At 36.4% G+C, this 18,379-nt stretch overlaps 3 protein-coding genes across 3 annotated transcripts; 1 reads left to right on the forward strand and 2 right to left on the reverse strand.

Annotated features, from left to right (window-relative positions):
* Positions 1-208: 208 nt before the first annotated feature.
* On the forward strand, positions 209-3,559 carry GCK72_023504 (uncharacterized protein; the record flags this gene model as incomplete). The annotated part of the gene is made up of 9 exons (XM_003102546.2): positions 209-338; positions 443-663; positions 1,122-1,259; positions 1,607-1,756; positions 1,812-1,886; positions 2,036-2,321; positions 2,378-2,537; positions 2,885-2,978; positions 3,323-3,559. 9 exons carry the CDS (start codon positions 209-211, stop codon positions 3,557-3,559), a joined length of 1,491 nt encoding a protein of 496 aa, XP_003102594.2.
* An 883-nt stretch (positions 3,560-4,442) lies between these two features.
* On the reverse strand, positions 4,443-6,785 carry GCK72_023505 (uncharacterized protein; the record flags this gene model as incomplete). Its single annotated transcript, XM_003102624.2, has 11 exons — positions 4,443-4,562; positions 4,936-5,007; positions 5,068-5,239; positions 5,287-5,393; positions 5,444-5,540; positions 5,587-5,657; positions 5,704-5,778; positions 6,074-6,239; positions 6,285-6,481; positions 6,524-6,658; positions 6,708-6,785. The coding sequence occupies 11 exons, from the start codon at positions 6,783-6,785 to the stop codon at positions 4,443-4,445; spliced, it is 1,290 nt and encodes a 429-aa protein (XP_003102672.2).
* Positions 6,786-11,915: 5,130 nt separating this feature from the next.
* GCK72_023506 (uncharacterized protein) lies at positions 11,916-17,106 on the reverse strand (the record flags this gene model as incomplete). The annotated part of the gene is made up of 19 exons (XM_053735420.1): positions 11,916-12,059; positions 12,106-12,282; positions 12,331-12,444; positions 12,492-12,638; positions 12,684-12,894; positions 12,943-13,106; positions 13,153-13,290; positions 13,335-13,556; positions 13,608-13,724; positions 14,543-14,573; positions 14,624-15,132; positions 15,178-15,291; positions 15,344-15,487; positions 15,534-15,747; positions 15,818-16,122; positions 16,170-16,347; positions 16,399-16,436; positions 16,481-16,606; positions 17,044-17,106. The coding sequence occupies 19 exons, from the start codon at positions 17,104-17,106 to the stop codon at positions 11,916-11,918; spliced, it is 3,156 nt and encodes a 1,051-aa protein (XP_053578986.1).
* Between the last annotated feature and the right edge of the window lie 1,273 nt (positions 17,107-18,379).

Consider the following 18,379-nt stretch of genomic DNA (forward strand, 5'->3'; position numbering starts at 1 on the left):
GAGAGGGGTTCTCAAGAAACCAAATAGATCAACATCAATGACTTTTGAGCCGAATCAAAATTATTGGATCCCTGCTTCACGGAATAATTCAAAATCACTTTTTCATTCAATTTCTGCCCTTTCATCCTATATTTTGCACTTTCTTCGTTTGTGAAAATCCGTTTCCTTTCTTAGATTCTTTTTTCAAAACATCTCGAATTTCAGGGTGATGACTGAAAATATTCTATTCTACGTATATCGCGACTCCGGGACATCGTCGGAAAACCTAATACGCTCTATTGTGGAAGAACTAAAAAGTTTTGTGTTCTGTGGAAGAGGAATCTCGTTCGTTTCAAAAGGTTTGTGTTTTTTGTGGTCCCTTTGGGAATTTCTTGTCTCGACGACAAAAACTAAAAAGACAATCGTCAAAAAGAATGAGTTCATACATCTTTTGTATTGTCAGGATACTCGGGAATTCCACTCCTTGGGGAGCTGCCCATTGACTCGCCAGAAGACGATATATGGAAGGTTTTAGCAATTCTATTCAAAATCAGTGCTATAGAGGAGGGACTTATTTTCAAAGTACATACTGAGAACTACGATAGGAACCCGTTGGTCACAGAAGCTAGGAAAAGCGACGTCTTGCCAACTTGGGCGCACACAGCCAAACATTTTACAGAGAATGTGAGTTTTCTAGTTGATTTATACATTCAAAAAATGTTTATAATGATTTTCAACATTAAAGTGAATGATGTAAACCCGATGTTGTGATGTAGTTATTATGTACAATTTCTAATTGAAGTAATGAAATAAGAAGACAAACACGTACAAATATTGTCTAATTTGTTTGTTTCTTATCAGGAGTTCCAATAGTTACGATGAGAGTTATGACTCAGCAAGATGCAAACATTGACCATAAATGTTCATACATAAAGAATAAAATTGACAAAAATACACTCATATGAGTCATCTACGCTATATAGGCTTCATGATTCATTTTCTGGCATTATTTTTTGGTGTATAAATTTTTTCTTACAAGTAAGAAGTCGCTCGTATATTACGTGTTCTTCTAATCAAAAACAGTATATATACATAACATTTAGTTTCAAATCCGTACCCTAATCAAATCAACTTTTTTGCAGATATTCGGCATGAACGGTGTTATCCATCTGATTTCACCCACCGTCGCTGACAAATTTCCAAAGCGTTCCCAAATCGACATGCTACGTGCGGTACCAAACGAAACAAGGAACATTCTGGTTACAGAGTCGCTTAGTGAAGTAAGTCATACTAAGGGGATAACCGTTTTTGTCCTCCTCGATTTCGAATACCTAATTATGACCGGTTTTTGGCAGCCTGTTCTCCTTGACATAATGATCATTGGAAAAAGGGTTGAAATTGGTGTAACGTTCGCTATATACCAATTCGAATGCATCATTCATGCATTTATTTCGAGTAGTTTTCCATCTTCCAACCCATGCCAGTCTAATTCGATAAATGTTCAATCGTCCAGGCGTTAAGCGTTGTGCGTTTTCTTTTCAACTAAGCGGCGCAAAAAAACAAAAGCGTTGCGCATTTTATACTCAAAAACTGAATCCATATGTGTGTATATATGCTGTCTTTTCAGAAGCTGAATTCAGCCGGTTCACGAAACTTTGGTATGCATAACACAAGTATCAATGTTCCCGTCTCAATGGCGTATGTTGCCCGCGAGCGACCGGATATTCTGAGTCTTGCTATCAGAGAGTTTATCGGAACGGACGAGAAGAAGATCAAGGTGATATATCCGAGAAATGTTGTAATCTAATCAAATCATCTTGTTGTTGTTTCAGGAATTGGAGAAGAGACTCGTAGATGAACAGGATAGAGTGATGATACATACGATTATTAATGAGACTGACTGGAAGGTAATATTTTGAAAAAACAAGTAGCGTTGTACTTTCTAAAAACGTGCAGAATTTCTATTTTCTTACCAATACTAAGATTCACACGCAAAACATAATTTTAGAAATTTATAGACTTAAAAGTCTGATCTCAGGATTATTTGTATTTTAAGGAAGTAACGGCCGTTGCCGACATCGAATCGCCCACTGATATTGTCTCTCACCGCGTTTCACTGGCTCTCTTAGCTTTCGACGAGAAGCACTCATCAATTCCAAACGGTATTGAAGTACCAGTTAGCGGGCTTTTTCAAAAAGTTTCCGATCGCTTTGAACGCGAACATTTGGAATCACTGCGTGCTCAACTTTTCGGACAACCTCAATCTTCAACCCACCTCTATCAAACTGCCAAAGCATTAGTGACAGGGAACCATATTCAGGAGTGCCGAAAGATATTTGTCGGTAAGTTGAGAAAATGAAAAGTTCAAACAATCTGAACGATTGGAAAAAAGCTGCAGACGAAGGATCAACGAGCAATCGAGAATCGGATTGCTCGGGAAATGAAGAGGATAACAGCAATACAAAATATGCGAAGAAACAGGTGTTCAAGAAGAAAAAGAGAAGTGCCTTCGGAAAAAAGCGTGAGCTTGCGGCGATTATCGACCACACGAATGCTTTGTGAGTTTAAAATCATGATATGATAATAAGAGGAAGTGTTAGGTATGTTTCGGGTTCTCGGATAAAAAGAAAATAGAACGACTGAACAGCCTGACAGAACTAAGAGAAAGTGTATGTAAGAAATAGTGTGAATCATCATTTTGAAGACATACGCTAATTGACTAGCCTATCCTCCTTGAAACTTCTTTCTGGGCTTGGCGTCGAAAGGGAAACTGCCGGAAACGATCGCGATGAGATGAAATAACCAAACATCTTTTGCCCTGTGTCAGAACGACCTTCTTCCGGCAAGAAGTGTTTCTGACTGGGCTGAACTCGTGACATACCTGTCCAAATTTGACTATTTCCAGAGAACTACCGTCAGAACCGGAATATTTGCAACCCGACAATTCGGCGTTCTTGAAGAAATTTGAGAGAGCAGTCAATGGGGATGACTATTACAAGGTGGGTGTTGGGAAGGAATATGGTGAAAATGTGAGAGAATTGATATTCGAAAATGAGAACCTTTTTTGGAACGAGGAAGTCCGGGTCGGGAAATAATTATAGGGTGTTCTAGAAATTATGGGTTGACTGGTTGATTTTTTATTACTTCTATCGTATGTTTTATATATGAGAGCATAAGACAGAAGACAACGTTATCAAATGAAATTCTTCTTCAAAATGATGTTATCCCACACAGGATTCTTGAACCCAGGAAAAGAGAGAGTCAGAAGTTTTGAATGCACTTGATCATGTGCTTGAGTCCAGACAGAGACACCTTAAACTCTTTCAATTTCACGTATTTGCAGGCCTCTTCTGACGAGTATTCATTGGGCGAAGAGGAAGATCTTGAACTGTTCATGGCCAAACCGCGGAAGAAGATTCTCGAAGAGATGAGAAACAAGAAGAAGGCACAGTTAGGCATCAAGGTCTCCGAGAGATTGCCAACGGTTTCTGACGATGACGAAATTGATGTGGCCGATATGCTCCGTGCGGTACCGCCAATTGCCAATGCCGAAGATTTTGAAGATTTTGATGATATTTAATATTCGTCTTTTGTTTCGAAAAATGATATTTCTCCGAATTTTATCAACATGACCAAGCATAATTTACAATCACATTTTAGTGCTTTATTCTTATATGGATTTTCAATTTGATTGACCACAATGTAAGCATACTCCAGGCTCTTTCATTTCAACATAACATGTACTTACTTGCCTTTCATTTTCGAAATTACACTTTTTGATTGGTGCCTTTTGTTTTGCACTTCAGATGCCTTAACTCCTCAAAACCTCCCTCCGTTTCTCACATTGTGTCTTCCAGAATTCAAAATCTTTCCGATGTTTTCATTTGCTTTCATTCTACGTTAATTCATTCTCACACTGACTTTATTTAACTTTTGCACTTTTGATTTCTCCCTGTTGTACTATAGATGCGTGGTAGTTGTTCTTTTCTGTATTATTTCTTCTTGCTTTATTCATACGAATGAACCGCAACATATATACTTTATTCAAAATTATTGTTTCGTTTCATTATCCCCGAGATGGATTATAGTTTGGCACACTAAAAGCTACACAGAAAGTTGGAATGCGAAAAAAAGAGAATATAATAGAATTTGAATTAGCACACAGTGGTAACAAAAAATGAAGAAAAAAGAAGAGAAGAGAAAAGAAATGATGATGATGTTGATGATGAATAGAAGAATTTCTATAATATTCATGAATGTACATCAAGAAAAAATGTCTTCAGAAGACGCAGATAACTTGATTATACTTTCATTATAGGCCTCTTTTCTTGATGGACCAGAATTCCAAGGGAGTTTCTAAAGATGGGATGAACACCCGCGTCCGGCGTCTCTAGCAGACGTGATATTGGGTTTAAAAACAGTTTTGCTAAACGGTCAGAATCGGAAACTAATAAACAGAGAGACTACACTCGGATTAACGGTAGACATGTGTGTTCTCCAATCATCTGGTAGCCTGGTAGACAGTCACATTTGTATGATCCTGGGACATTTCTGCACACTGATCCCGCCAGACAGCCACCGAGCTGAAAAATCAGAAAGTATTAATCACTTTTTTGGTCCAATTGGTTTACACAGACAAACTGTAAAAAGTTTCTCTCTCTGCACCATTTTCCATTTGTTGAATATTTGTTACTCCCCCGCTCAAGCTTGTCCACAAAATGTGTTAAAACTGCTTGTCCATCTCTCTAAGGTCTCGTTATTCATAGTTATCCCAGTTTTTTCTTTTCCTATGTTGTTTGTTCTTTCGTTTCTTTTTCTTTTCTACCACCTTAACCATCAACGAAAAAACAAAGACACCAAATTTATTTAGCCTCAAGGGACCGCTGACTACGGCTCAACGGAAAAAAAGAAGAAATTGTCAGAAAAATAGACAAAACGCAGGAAATGAAGACAAACCTGTTCCCTGGCATCTTGAGAAAAAGCGCACTCGTCAATGTCTTCACAATACGTGCCATTTCCTTGGAACCCCTGCAATGATGTCCTCTCAATAGAATTCTCGAGGGATTTATTTTGCAAGATGAAACTAACCGTGTTACACGAGCATTTGGGTCCTCTTTTTGAGTCTGTACACGTCGCGTACTTATGACAAGGATGTGTATCACAGAAACGGGCAAAGTCTCGACATTTGGGACAACAATTGAATTTCTCATTGTAAACCCAATCTTCTTCCGGACAACTTGGTGGCTCACATGTTGCGTATCTAAACGCTTTGTATGAATAAACTATGCCATCATCAGGATTTCTTACTCTGAGGAACATTGCACTTTTGTATCCCAGCATTGACACCGATAACAATCTCCAGGCCAGAACACCTCTCCGTGAGAGTTGGCGATTTTATGATTTTCATAAAAACACTAGAAATTCACAGAATGTCTTAAGGAATTATTTCTTAATTCTAAGGTACCTGTTCACCACAAGTTGGACAACATCCACCTTTCTTCATCATTGGATGAGCGCAGGCCACTGCTGGACACTCAATTGCACGACACACCACATCATCTCTAAAATTAAAGACGTAGAAGGCAACAATAATAATTAATGAGATACCTAGCCAAGCATGTACAAATGTTACAGTCTAGGGTTTTGGTTTCGTTGATACTCAGAAGCGCATTATTAATCTGAAAATAGTTGAATAGCATTAACAAAATGATGAATTCCTAGTACCTTGCAACCATTGAATCCATTTGGTGCAATCACAACTTGTTCGAAGAAAATTTCATCTAAGTCCTTGAATGTGCTCTGGAAATAACTTGGCTGTCTTTTTTGTTTAATTAATTTCCGAGTTCCGTTCCCAACAATTATACAACTCAAATGTTTCTAGCTAAACTTTTTGATTAGTTTTCACTGCAAGCGTCACTGAAAACGTTGGTCTTCAGACTGACACTCACCGTGACGAAATAGGGAGAATAAATTAGCATTCGATCAAAAGTAAAAGTATTTAAAAGGAAAAAAACTTAATGAATGAGATGGGATGCGAGTTTTTCACAGAGAAACGATCGGAGATCATCCGAAATAAAATGAGAAAATGACTCACAGGTTGGAAGTGTTTTTCTATCTCTTCTGAATACGATTCCGCATATTTTTTCTTCACACCATCTTGTTTACACTTTTGACCAATAGGCCATCCTGAGCCGATTTGAAAATGTTTTGGCGGTGGTCCCATCCAGTTTTCAACAACTTGCACTTTAGCTTGAACAAGACTGAAAAATTGGTGTTTTTAGTACATCATTCCTATACTAGTGTACCTCAAAAATAGATGTGGTTCAAATCCGGCAAAAATCTCGTCGCATCCGTCATAGACATGAATGTGGTTGTGTTGGAATGTAATGATCAACTCTAGAGATGGCCCAATTTTTCCAACACTGTCAAAATCAATGACATATCGTTTTTCCCAATTCTTGTTTTTTATCGGACTTTTACTGATTGGCAACATCATGTACAACTAGAAAATTAGGCGATTGAAAAATACATTATTAACTATTACCGTTTTGTTACGGAACCCAACTTCCAGCACATGGTCCGCATTCTTTCCATAAAAAAAAGTTCCGTTTGAGTTGATATCAAATGTGGCGGCAATCCAAGATTCACCAATGGATAAAAGACTCATGTAGTGGGCGAGCTGAATTATTTCATGTTTAGGAAAATTGAAATTTTTAATTCAGTCTTACCATCGAAGGGCTTCGATCCACTTCGCATTGTATGCCATGGAGGAATATTAGCGGAATCACCAGGTGGTGAGCCCACATTTCTGAATCTGAAAATTCAAAGAATGACGGTTGATAACAGAACAATTATCTATAGGCGGGATGTGAAAAACGGGAGTGTGAGAAAAAGTGGAGGTTTAATTATAGATATAAAGCACAATTATCTAGAAAAAAACAGAGTATCAAAAATAAATTAGGATATCTCATAGTTTTGAAATAAGGGATACATAAATAAACATGCTTTTGTTCTTTCACCCCTTCCCACATCCCAACAAGAAAAGAGTTGTGAAAAGATTGAAAAAGATGAATATCAGAGTTCGCGTGAAGGAAGAGAAAAGTTTTTTGTGGTTCTCTCCTTCAGATGTCTGCGGATGTTGTATCACATGGGAAGGATGTCTGAGTGAAGGCGTGAAATCAAATCTGGGTTTTTGTGGATGCTGGACAAAACTGAGGGAGACAATTGTATCATAAACTGTGTGGCCTTTGGACTATTGAGACAATGGTCAGATTCCGGAATTTTTTTGTTTGTAGAAAAGTTTATTTGACGAGCTTCATCTAACCTATTTTACAAATATTATCTAGCTATCTTCGATTTTGAGATTCTGCTCAAGATTTAATAACGGAGAAAACAAAAGTATGTCAAATTTTCACTTAAAAATAGAAAAAAAACCCTGTGACATATCCCTACAGATACATAGAACAGACTCCTTCTGTCCGTGAGGAAATTGAATTTGTGAACGGACCCTCTCAAGCTTTTATTTGCTCAACACACAGAAGAAAACTCCTTGACATTCGAAATGTCTTTTGAAAAACCTCCTCTTCTTCAAAACAAGATCTAAAACACACCTAAATGGATTTGAGCGTGAAAAATACCTCTCAAAAACTTATTTGTAAGGAGAAGGAATGTTGAATTGCAGAATGTTAATATACTTTCATGGAATAAAAAAAAACGAAAATGAAGAAAAAACGACGACAAATAGTGAAGTAGAAACTTTTGCGTGTTAGAATAAATGAGATTTTTCTGCCAGCACTGCAAAGAAAATTTTACCCTCTATACAAACTGGAAGATAGAGTATTTCTGGATGAGTGATCTGAAAAATTTAGAATCTCTGAAGACATGAACACTGGAAACGAAGATATAAAAGAATTGCTAATGCTGGATTCGTTTTCTCAAAATCACGACCAAAAGTCAAATCTTGGAAAAAATTTCTAGAATTTGAATTTGAAATCGAGCGAATGTGAAATAGCATACAACCCCTTGGCACCAAAACCCAGCAACCTCGGACCAACGCTCGAGCAGAGGTTGAAAACCGGAAATATTTACTGAATTCAATGAGAAACATATTCGAAAGTTGAAAACTGCACGCGTTGCAAATGAATAAAAACTATGGATGGCATCCACTTTGTGGATAATTCATTCCCACCTTCATTAAAAATACGATGAAATGAAAGAAATGTGTGGCTTGTTAGTGTGCGTGAAGAAGGATGCCTACTTTTGCAATAAGAGTGGGTGGAGGGAACAGTGAACCAGAACGTGGCCTCCGGACGAGCAATGCTAACCTGAGATTCTAGAGAACGCGGAAGTTGGAAACTGCTTGAGGGCAACTGGACAATCTAATATTATTGAAGAAGAGAACAGACATTTTGATATCAACTGGACTAAATCAGCATATTTCTCCCTAGACAGGCGTGAAACAAAATCGATATAAAATTTCTAAATCTGTTGATACACGGCATAATTTCAAGGGTCTCACTTGAAAATTTCTCACGTCAGAATTAGGAACAGCCTTCTGATAAGAATAGAATAGATTAGTTCTCAGTAGAATAATTGCTTGGGAGATGACTTTTGCATATGAAAATTGTGAGAACTAAAAATATACGTTCTTCTAATACTTGGAAAAATAGAAAAACTTTTCGAGGTTGAATTGTTGAGATTTCTCATTTTCAGTTCTTTCTAAAACTACCAAGAATAAAATACAAGCTAAAATTTGAAACTATAATTTTCGTCACAGCTTTTTGATAACGTGCTACTCAGACATAACAAAAAACAATGCTAAGAAAATAAGGTTCTACCAATGATTGAGTCATGTGAAAAAATACATAAATAGGATGAGAGTTTTGTGCATCTAAATTGACATTGAGAATAATCGAATAGATATTCAGTTGTATCCAGTGAGACGACATAGCCTCTTTTTTTCTTCGTTGTCATCGGCTCGAAATAAGATACATCGGGACACAAAAAGAGACGCGCACCATGTGGAACCGCCCAGAGCCACCAAGTCTAGTAAACTAAACTAGTACCACTAATTGAACTTTTTTTTTGGAATTTGTATAAAATAAAATATCTCTAGATTTTGATAATAACATGTTTAGCTCACGATTTATAGTGGGCTATCAGTTGTATGGATTCGCGCAACACAAATTTGAACAAAGCAATTGGTAAAGTCAAAGGTCAACAACATAGCCGTATTCTCAGGGGAGGGATTTCAATATTCACTAGGTTATAAAAATTAAGCTTGAAGATTAATAATCGGAATTAAGAAGCATGTGGAAATTGTGCTTTTTGAAGAATAAAAAGGAACAATTTTAAAATGTCATTGAGAAGGGGTTACTGTAAACTCTGATAGGCATCAAAGTTCAACTTGTCTAACATAACGACTTGTTGCTTCTCAGTATAAGAAACAAGGATTTGTGAAAAAGGCGAAGGATTACATGTTATGAATGTTGCGTGTCCACACATACATACACATACACAAAAAAGACCAAACAAGTAACACAATACTCGAGCGCCTCCCATTTGTCTTTCAGCTCTTTTCTGTGTAATACATTGACAAAACACTTCCAGACTCTTTGCTCCCCCCGCTTACCAGATGTGGCCATAAATCAGCACGAACACATTTTTCGACACATTGCAACACAATTCTCATTTCCAAGTAATGTCACAAAACTTAGCCTAGGGGTTCAATCAATCATGTCGATAAAACGTTGAAGCAACACAAAAAACAAAAAGAGTTTGGGAGATATGAAGGCCGCCAGATAAACGCACTCATCCATGCGTATGTTTCTATTCTAATCCGCATCCCTCGATGTTGAATCACTTATTTTTCGCCTATGAACTCCGGCAGCTCTTTTTTTGGGAGTGTAGGAGAAGGAGGAGAAGGGATAAAGAAATGGGATTTATATGTAACAAATTCCTGAACAAATAATTTCCGTTGAAAACCAGAGAAAGCTCGAACTTTTTCTCCTATTGAAGTACAGTAGCCAAGAAATGTTTATTGCCGTAACATGTCAAAACCAACATAAATCTCAAACTTCCTTAGAGCCGGAATTTTTTATTCTTTTGTTTTTCATTCTTCTATTCTCGAATATAAAAAACCTCCCACTTTCCTTTTTCATTACAGTAGTATATGTCATATATGATATATGATGAATACTTTTTCTTATGTTCTCACCGCATTCATTAGTGTAGACTTCTCACGTCAGAATTAAGAAATAAGAAACTCAGAACCTTTCTTCTTCTCAAAAATAGAAAAAAAACATTTTTTCTGCAGTAACTTCTGCTAAAATGGGTGTGCTAATTGCTCTCAAATTCCGCGACCCCGTCTAATGAACCTCACATTTCGAATGTTTCTGTGACGATCAAATAGAGAAAAAGAAAAACGAAAAAAGAAAAAGTTCTGCGCCTAATGAAGTGAACTCTGGAACTTCTTCCCACGTTTTCTTCTCTTATTTCTATCAAATGAAATTGAAAAGAAGGATGTCACGTTAAATGCAATTTAGTTCAGGAAAATATGTCATGAAAACTTGTGAGTGCTTGAAATACTGATCGAAGCGGAAACATTTCATCCAAGCAGTGATATCATTGAAATTGCAGTGCTCAATATAACTGCATTCCGATTTTTTCTTATTCTTGCTTTTTCGAATGTAATTGAATAAAAAAGTTTATGACTTATGACTTTTCCAACTAATAAACTACACTGCACATACAGTAGTTTGTTTTCGTCTCTCGTCGGAATGCTTCTGAATAATTCAGCAGATTCCACAAGAACTAGTGATGTTCTGCAGTATAAAAAATGAGTAATAAGTTCATTTGAGTGAAAGAAACGAGATGGGAGATAGGAAACAAAGAAAATGGGAGTAGGGACAAAGAGAAGTTGGAACAACCCGGGAGAAAAAGTAAAGGGAAATATTCAAAGCAGAAAGATGTCCTCAAATAAAAAGAAATGCAACGCGGATAGAATGTGAAAAAAAGAAAATTGGGGATTTTATTCTATAAATTGAGAAAACCACTTTTTGAAATTCAATTGATTGAGAGAAGTGCACCTCAATGCAATTTGTTAGAGAAAACCGGACTGAAAGCATTTCAATATGCAGCGGTTTTATAAACGGAAGAGACACAACAAATCTGGTCACATTTAGAAAATTGATTGGAAAGAAAAACTGAACCCCGGAACCCTATAAAACGACATTTATCGTTTTTTAGTATGTGACTTTTAGAAAAATGTATTGTATAACTATTGTCAGTCATATGTTTTTATAGTCGTTCGTTTCGGTAAAAAATTGAAAACCGGTTTTCATTCCATCTAACTCTGACCTGATGGGAAAAAGTGACAGTTTCCATAGAAAAAATTAGATATCCGTTTTCACTGCATCATAGAAAAGTCTTAGTTACGGTATCAACAAACATCAGCATCAATTATTGAAACAAAAACTGCCTGTATGCAATAAGAAAAAGGGATAAAGTATTACACGCAGTGAAACAAATATGAGTAACAAATACATTCGTGTGCTGTGTCCCTCGGATCTCTTTGTTATTTTATTTACACATCACAAAGTTAATGAGATATTTTTAAGAATTTTCGGCACCGGGGGGTCTTGAAAAAATAAGACTTCTATTGGAAGATGAGTTATATTCTGTGTCTTGGCTAATATCCAAGACACAACTCTTCTTGTTCGTTTGACCAAAAATGATTAATTTTCGATGATGGCTTCTTGAGAAATTGCCTTCAATGAACAATCTTGTCGAGTTTTATCCTGGCTACCAGCTGGACAGCTTAAAAGAAGAGATCAGTTTTCGATTGTCGTTGAATTCAATATATACACGCAACATAACTCAGGTTCAAATTAATTATATTAAAATTTCTTTATTATAAATGTACAAAAAAAAATAATTCATACTCCGTAAGTAAAATTGAAACTCTTTGAAGTAATCATTAAATCTTTGAAAAAACCTCCAACATCTTTGTTTACTGCATTACTTTTGACTGCATAATCTTCCATTTTCACAATGTCTCCCAATGGCTTACAGAACTCATCCTAAAGAAAAGGAAATATTTGAATAGCTGAAGACCGCATTGCTTACTGATTTAGCAAACATTCTATCCCCTTCTCGACATCCATACAAGGAACTGAATAATGGATATTGGCGGACTGCAGTGTTCAGAGAGATTTCCAAAGGATGGTGGTGAGGAATTGGTTGGTTTTTTCTTTCGGACTGTTTACATAGACCACCAATTATTGTTTCAAGTGCTTCTTTCATCTGAAAGTTCACAATTTCAGTTTCGATGAGATATGATGTTAATCTTACCTGTTTATTGTTTATAGATTTGCTTGCAGCTATTTTCATTACTACTCTCATTGCTAATATGTTCACAACATCTTCATGAGCAATTTCAGCATTAAACCAACCATTTTCCGGTTTCTGTAAATGAAGGCATACCTAGACATAGCCGGTGACTAATCGCTTACCACGGCATCTGTTTCTCCCAAAAACTGTACTTCCCTCCGTGCACATTGCATCGCTGAATTTGTAGTGTTGGATTTTATTAGAAAAGCTCCATAAGGATAGAGGTGATGCATTATTTCATGTGTCGTTACAAACATTGTATCAGCCATCTGAATTTTAAATATCATTGTTGATTTTATAATTTCACGACATACTGCTTTTTCAGGCTGGTGTAGATCATTACGAGTTATCACTGTTATGTGATTGTTGTTCAGATACTGGAACGCATCATTGGTCGGGTTGGCTACGATCGCTTGGAACAGAAAACGTATATCATATTTTGTAATGTGTCTTGCTAACTCCTCCATTGCAGCATCTATTGCACCTAGACGTAGTATTTTTCCTGCATTCGGATTTGAGAGATCTCTGAACTTATCGATCAGAATAACTGATGATAATAAAAACTATACTTACCCCGGTGATAACAAATTTCGCAAACGATAATATTCTGTTTCGTATACTAATTTTGATTTTTCAAACATCGTTATATTGTTTGAATCGTAGAATGCAAAGAAAATTTTAGACATCTCGATTCCTTTCTTAAGTGACTTTTTTGCATTGTCAGATATACCAGATTTCTGCAAATCAAAAGAAGTATTGCTAGTAATAATTTCTAATACTTACCTGAATTTCATCCAGAGTGTTATTCTTCAGAGTATCAAATAACCAATGTAAGAATTCATTTCTTTCGGTCACCGGCAAGTTAATTTGTTTTAAAATTTCAATATTCGCGTGAAGTGCATTGTAGAAAATATTGATCATCTAACAGAATTTACAGTTATTGATATCTTCTCACCAAAACTCACTGTGGCATTAATTTCTTCCAACCTAGCAATCACAGCCGTGTATCTTGCAGAATGTACCATTTTATTGTCAGAATAGAGATCTCCAAAATAGTCCACTGTGAAAACTCCTGTGAACAATACTTCGATTTCCGTACACCACTTCATCACTCTTGTTAGTTTGACTAATTTGTCTAGCTGAATGAAAGTACCATTACTTGCGATAGTGGTGTTATCATCAGGCATCTGAAGAAAGAATTTTGTATTAAAAGTTCAACTTGTTATCATTCCTCTCACCTGTATTTCTAGTTCCTGGTCCATACTCGTAAACGTCAAATTACTGATTGATCGTGTGTCTTTTGCGCAAACATAGTCATAGAAATCATTGCATGGGTTCAAAGTCGGGCTGATCGTCTGGAACATTTAATAACTGATTATATGATACCCTTCAAAATTGTAGTATCTCAGTATCAAACATGTTTTGAAATATTTAATGCAATATGAGAACCCATACCTTTTGAAAACTTTTTGAAACAAAAGTCAAGAAAATAAGCAGCAACCAGTTGGAGTTCATTTTTTTACACGTCACAAGAGTCCGGTCACAAAATCAGTAGAAACCGAGTATGTTCTTGGTATGATGAACGTGAGAGACACCTGCTTGATTTTTGCGGCACGTCTCATCCGTCTTCTCAAATTTCATTGAGCAGACTCATGACTGCGGCTTCTATTTCACTGGTTTGCGGGTCTGACGTCGTTGTCGTCCAAGTTGTACTCGGAAAAAGAAAAACCTCTCTCTTTTGCCGATAGAGTAGTACAATCAATCAAAATAAAGTAGATCCAAACGTTTTGAACTGGAGTTTATATATGATTCGGTTTCGGAACAAGTCATTCGGGGATTGGCCAACAACTGTCACTGCATCGGTCAAACCTCAAAAATCAGTCAGTTAGAAACGGGAAGAGATACGATAAAATGGCAGAAAAGAAGACGAAAAAATGGGTGTGTTTATTTTCAATTTCGAATTTGATAAAAAATCAGAGAATAGAACGAAAAAAAACATCAATCGAACGGATACAGAATCACAATTTAGTTCAGGGAGTAAGTCGTTAAGTCAAGACAATTTGATGTGATCAATTAACAAAATATGTGAGTAAAAGGAAAGGTATGTGGGATTGAACTCTCATGATAATCGAACTTATAAAGTTTACAACAAAATGTGGAAAAAACCAAATACAACAGTAGCCAAGAGACTGGATGATGAAAATCTGCAAAAAAGCAGGTAATTAAACGTACTACCTACCAACTGAGTTCATACCTGCTGGAAGAGACAATTTCCGCTTTCTCTGCTTCCTCGTCACCATAATCCAGTTCTTTAGAAACTTCATCCATCTCGTGTTCTTCACTAGATTGCGAACTCTCTGATGACTCTGAACTCTCTGCACTTCCTTCCAACTGCTCTTCTTTTTCCTCAACATCTTCCACTGTTATATCAAATAACTTCCCTTCAAATGCTGTGATATTGGCAGCATCCAACTCGTCAGCTGTGTTTTCAAGAACATCCATGAACTGAGTGAGTACAAATAAATCATCCTTCTCTATCTTCTGTGTGGTGTAATCATTCACATCGATATCCATGTTTAAGGCTTTGCAGTAGTTTTCCGGGGCAACATACATTCTTTCTCCTGGTGTGCAATTGTATAACGCATTGAATGTTGGCATTTGGGAAACAGCGACATTGATAGAGACATCATGAGGGTTATGGTACACATTTTCTCGTTTCTTTGTACAGAATCGTCCAACAGATCTCTCAACAGTGTCACGGATCTGAGGAAATCTCAGTAGATTATAATAATTTTACATCCAACTCACCTCATTACTATCTGAAGTTCTTTGAGCGATATAAAGAAGCATCAAGCGTAGTCCTGACACATTAGCACTATCTTCATATGAGAATGGTGCTCCTGTCCATTCTGTACTATTTGCCTATAACTCATTATTGTTTTTGTTTTTTGCATGTTCCGTAGTTTTAGATCACCTTATAAGCATTTGCATAATAGTCAAGTCGATCAACAACACATTTTTTCTCAGACTCCCAAGTAGAAAGTTCGAATGGTGGCGGGTCAACGTTGTAATGCACGTGCTGGAGTTCATGACACAAAACATACAAGAACTGGTTGTACTGAAATGTTTTGAGTTTTTGAATCATTCTAGGTTCGAGGATTTACCACAGCTTGTGGATCAGCAACTGGGTTGAACATTGTGAAAACAGAAATATGAATCTCGTTTTGGTAGTTGAACGAAAGCATTGCGGCAGCAGCAGAAACATGTTGGAAAACAAATCTAGAGGTGAATGTAGATATGTATTTCTCAAAAATTTCCATAGCTGGGTTCACAGCAGCTACACGAATCAGTTTCTCGACAACTTCAGCGGGAATATTTCTGGAAAGTTAGTTAGAAAAAAAATTATGTTTCCTTTACACAGGGCATTATTAAGACATAGAAAACCAACTTTTCATCAACAACCGTCTTCAATCTGTAATATTCCTTCTCGTATGCAGTCTTGGCTTCTCTCCAAACTGTGAGATTGTTGTACTCCAAATATGGGAAAATTATTTTAAGATTCTTCACTCTGTCGATCAACACATTCTTTTGATCTTCGTTATATTTTGAGTTGGATCTGATTTGAGAGATATGAATATCTCGAATCTCATCAAATATGCTGTGGTAAAAATGGTTGTGAGTGGAAATTGGAACTTTGAGATCTTCCAAGTTCTCCACAGATTGCTTCAAACTTTTGTAGAATCTTGTCAAAGTCTGAAACTATCATAAAATAAAACAAAAATCACTGGTACTTGAATCACCATGAAGTTGTAAGGCTCGAAGTATTTTTCGAGAGATTCTCTTTTCTTGGGATAATCAAAAGTCAGAAAATCCTCATGTCTCTTCACATGTTCTGTCCATTTGACACCATTCCAGTACGTGTCAAATTGCACCAACCATTTGGAAATGATATCGGGATTAGCAACATCCCAGAACCGTCTGTAATAATTTGAGTCAAGTAATGATTGTTTTTTAATTCAGTTAACTCACTGTTTTTGAGCAGTTTGGAAAACGTAGTCTTGGTATTGCTGAAAAAGTCATTGATTGGATTTCTGATGAAAGAGCTACTCACATCAATATCGTCCGACAATTCCAGCCAACGGACATCTCTCACACGTGATGGAATTCTGGGAATTTTCTTTTCACAAACATATTCATAAAAGTTGTTGCACGCGAGTGGAGCAGCTGGATCCAATATCTAAAAATTCGAGATGCCAATTCAAACATCAAAAGATATCAAGCACATTTAATTGATTAATTGACCCGGGAAGACATAAATCTTATTGGTTCACATTATCATCAGAAAGTAGCAATGATGATAGCATAAGAGCAGTTGTTGATTTGATACGGAGAGAAAAAAAAACAACTTGAAATATACCGCTGTTTAATTATATTGATGTTTGATTGGACATTAAAAACAAAACAAAAACTGTACATTCAAAAATAAAACAACACTGAAGCATAGTATCTTCGATGATATCACGTTACTAAGATAACACCTAGCTGAATTGTCAAAAACGACAAACAATTTTGTTTCCGTTTTCACTATTACATAAATTTATAAAAGTTTAAAATTCTAGCAACATAGGAGAATAGGAAAACTCTGTTCAAATATGTATGTTAAAATGTTCTCACCTGTTCTTCGCAATAAATGAATGAAGCTAAAAGTGCTATAATAGCAAAATGAAACAATCGCATAGTTGAAAACCAAATCCACTATGTCTTCGCTACTCTCGTACTGCTCTACGTCGGAAACAATCTGAATATCATCAATTTTTTCTCTTTTCTTTACGTTTCAAAACTATCGAAACCACGCCTACCGCCGAACTCTGAAGAAACACTAATAGCTTTTGACGAAACGCAGATGAAGATCCAACCACAGCAAAAAAAACGAGGGGCCGATCAAAACCAAAGTGAAGCCGATTTGATGAAAGGCACGGGATGAATTGCAACTCTTGTGTAATCGACCATGCTCCCCAGTGGTTTATCATCCGGTGTCCACTTGTGTTATCTTCTAGCGGATCAATTGAGAAGTTGGATAAACAGATGGCTATCAATGAATCAGTTAAAAAAATTCTTGATGATAGGGACAGGTTGAACCAAATTACATTCCCATTGTTTTCATGTGGGCAGTATGTGTATGTTATTCTTTCCGTCGTCTGGCGAGAAGCTATATAGCATATTGTTACGAAAACTGAGCTCAAGAAACACTGCTGTTGTTGAGAACAATTGTTCTTGGAACAAACCTACTCATGAAAAAAGAATCTTCGGCAGTTGTTCTTTTTCACAACATGTCAGCATAGTCTGTAGTACTTCGAAGATGATTTATGATATCACAGTGAGGAAATGAAGAGAAGGAACTAACTTAAGAAACCATTGACACGAACCTCGGGTAAAAATAAAAATAAAAGATAGATCTGAAACAAGAAATTAATATTCTACATTTTTCACATTCTGTTGATTGTTCTCTAAAAAATGAGCATAAGAGAACTCCTTCCATACTATTTTAAAAATATGCAAAGTATGATCAACTCGCAATGGTAACGCGGAGAAGAGTACACTAGTTAGTAAACAAAATCACGTGTTATCCCTTACGGTCAAACTTTCCCTTTTCATCGGATCCTATCATTCTTGGGTGATCATCTAATTTGATAAGATAGTAAATAGTGAACCGGTTTGAATTGACCTTTCTCATTTTCTCTGCCGATACGTTTTCTCTAAACATCTACATTCGTATCTTGTGATTTCTGAAATTGTTATGTTAGCGTAACCATAGATACACTTGTCGTCGAATAATTCACTTTAAATTCAGCCGAAATTGTGTTATCACTTCCTGTGTTGTGTCTTAGCAGTAGACAGCTCTTGCATTTGGATTAAATTTCTTCCCTCATTGTTGTTTCTGCCTTTTTTTTTAGAAAGCGGCTCCTCACACGATAATCAATTCTTCCATTCTTCTCGGTCTTTTCCTTTT

Source organism: Caenorhabditis remanei, chromosome X (genome assembly GCF_010183535.1).
Source record: "Caenorhabditis remanei strain PX506 chromosome X, whole genome shotgun sequence".
NCBI lineage: Eukaryota > Metazoa > Nematoda > Chromadorea > Rhabditida > Rhabditidae > Caenorhabditis > Caenorhabditis remanei.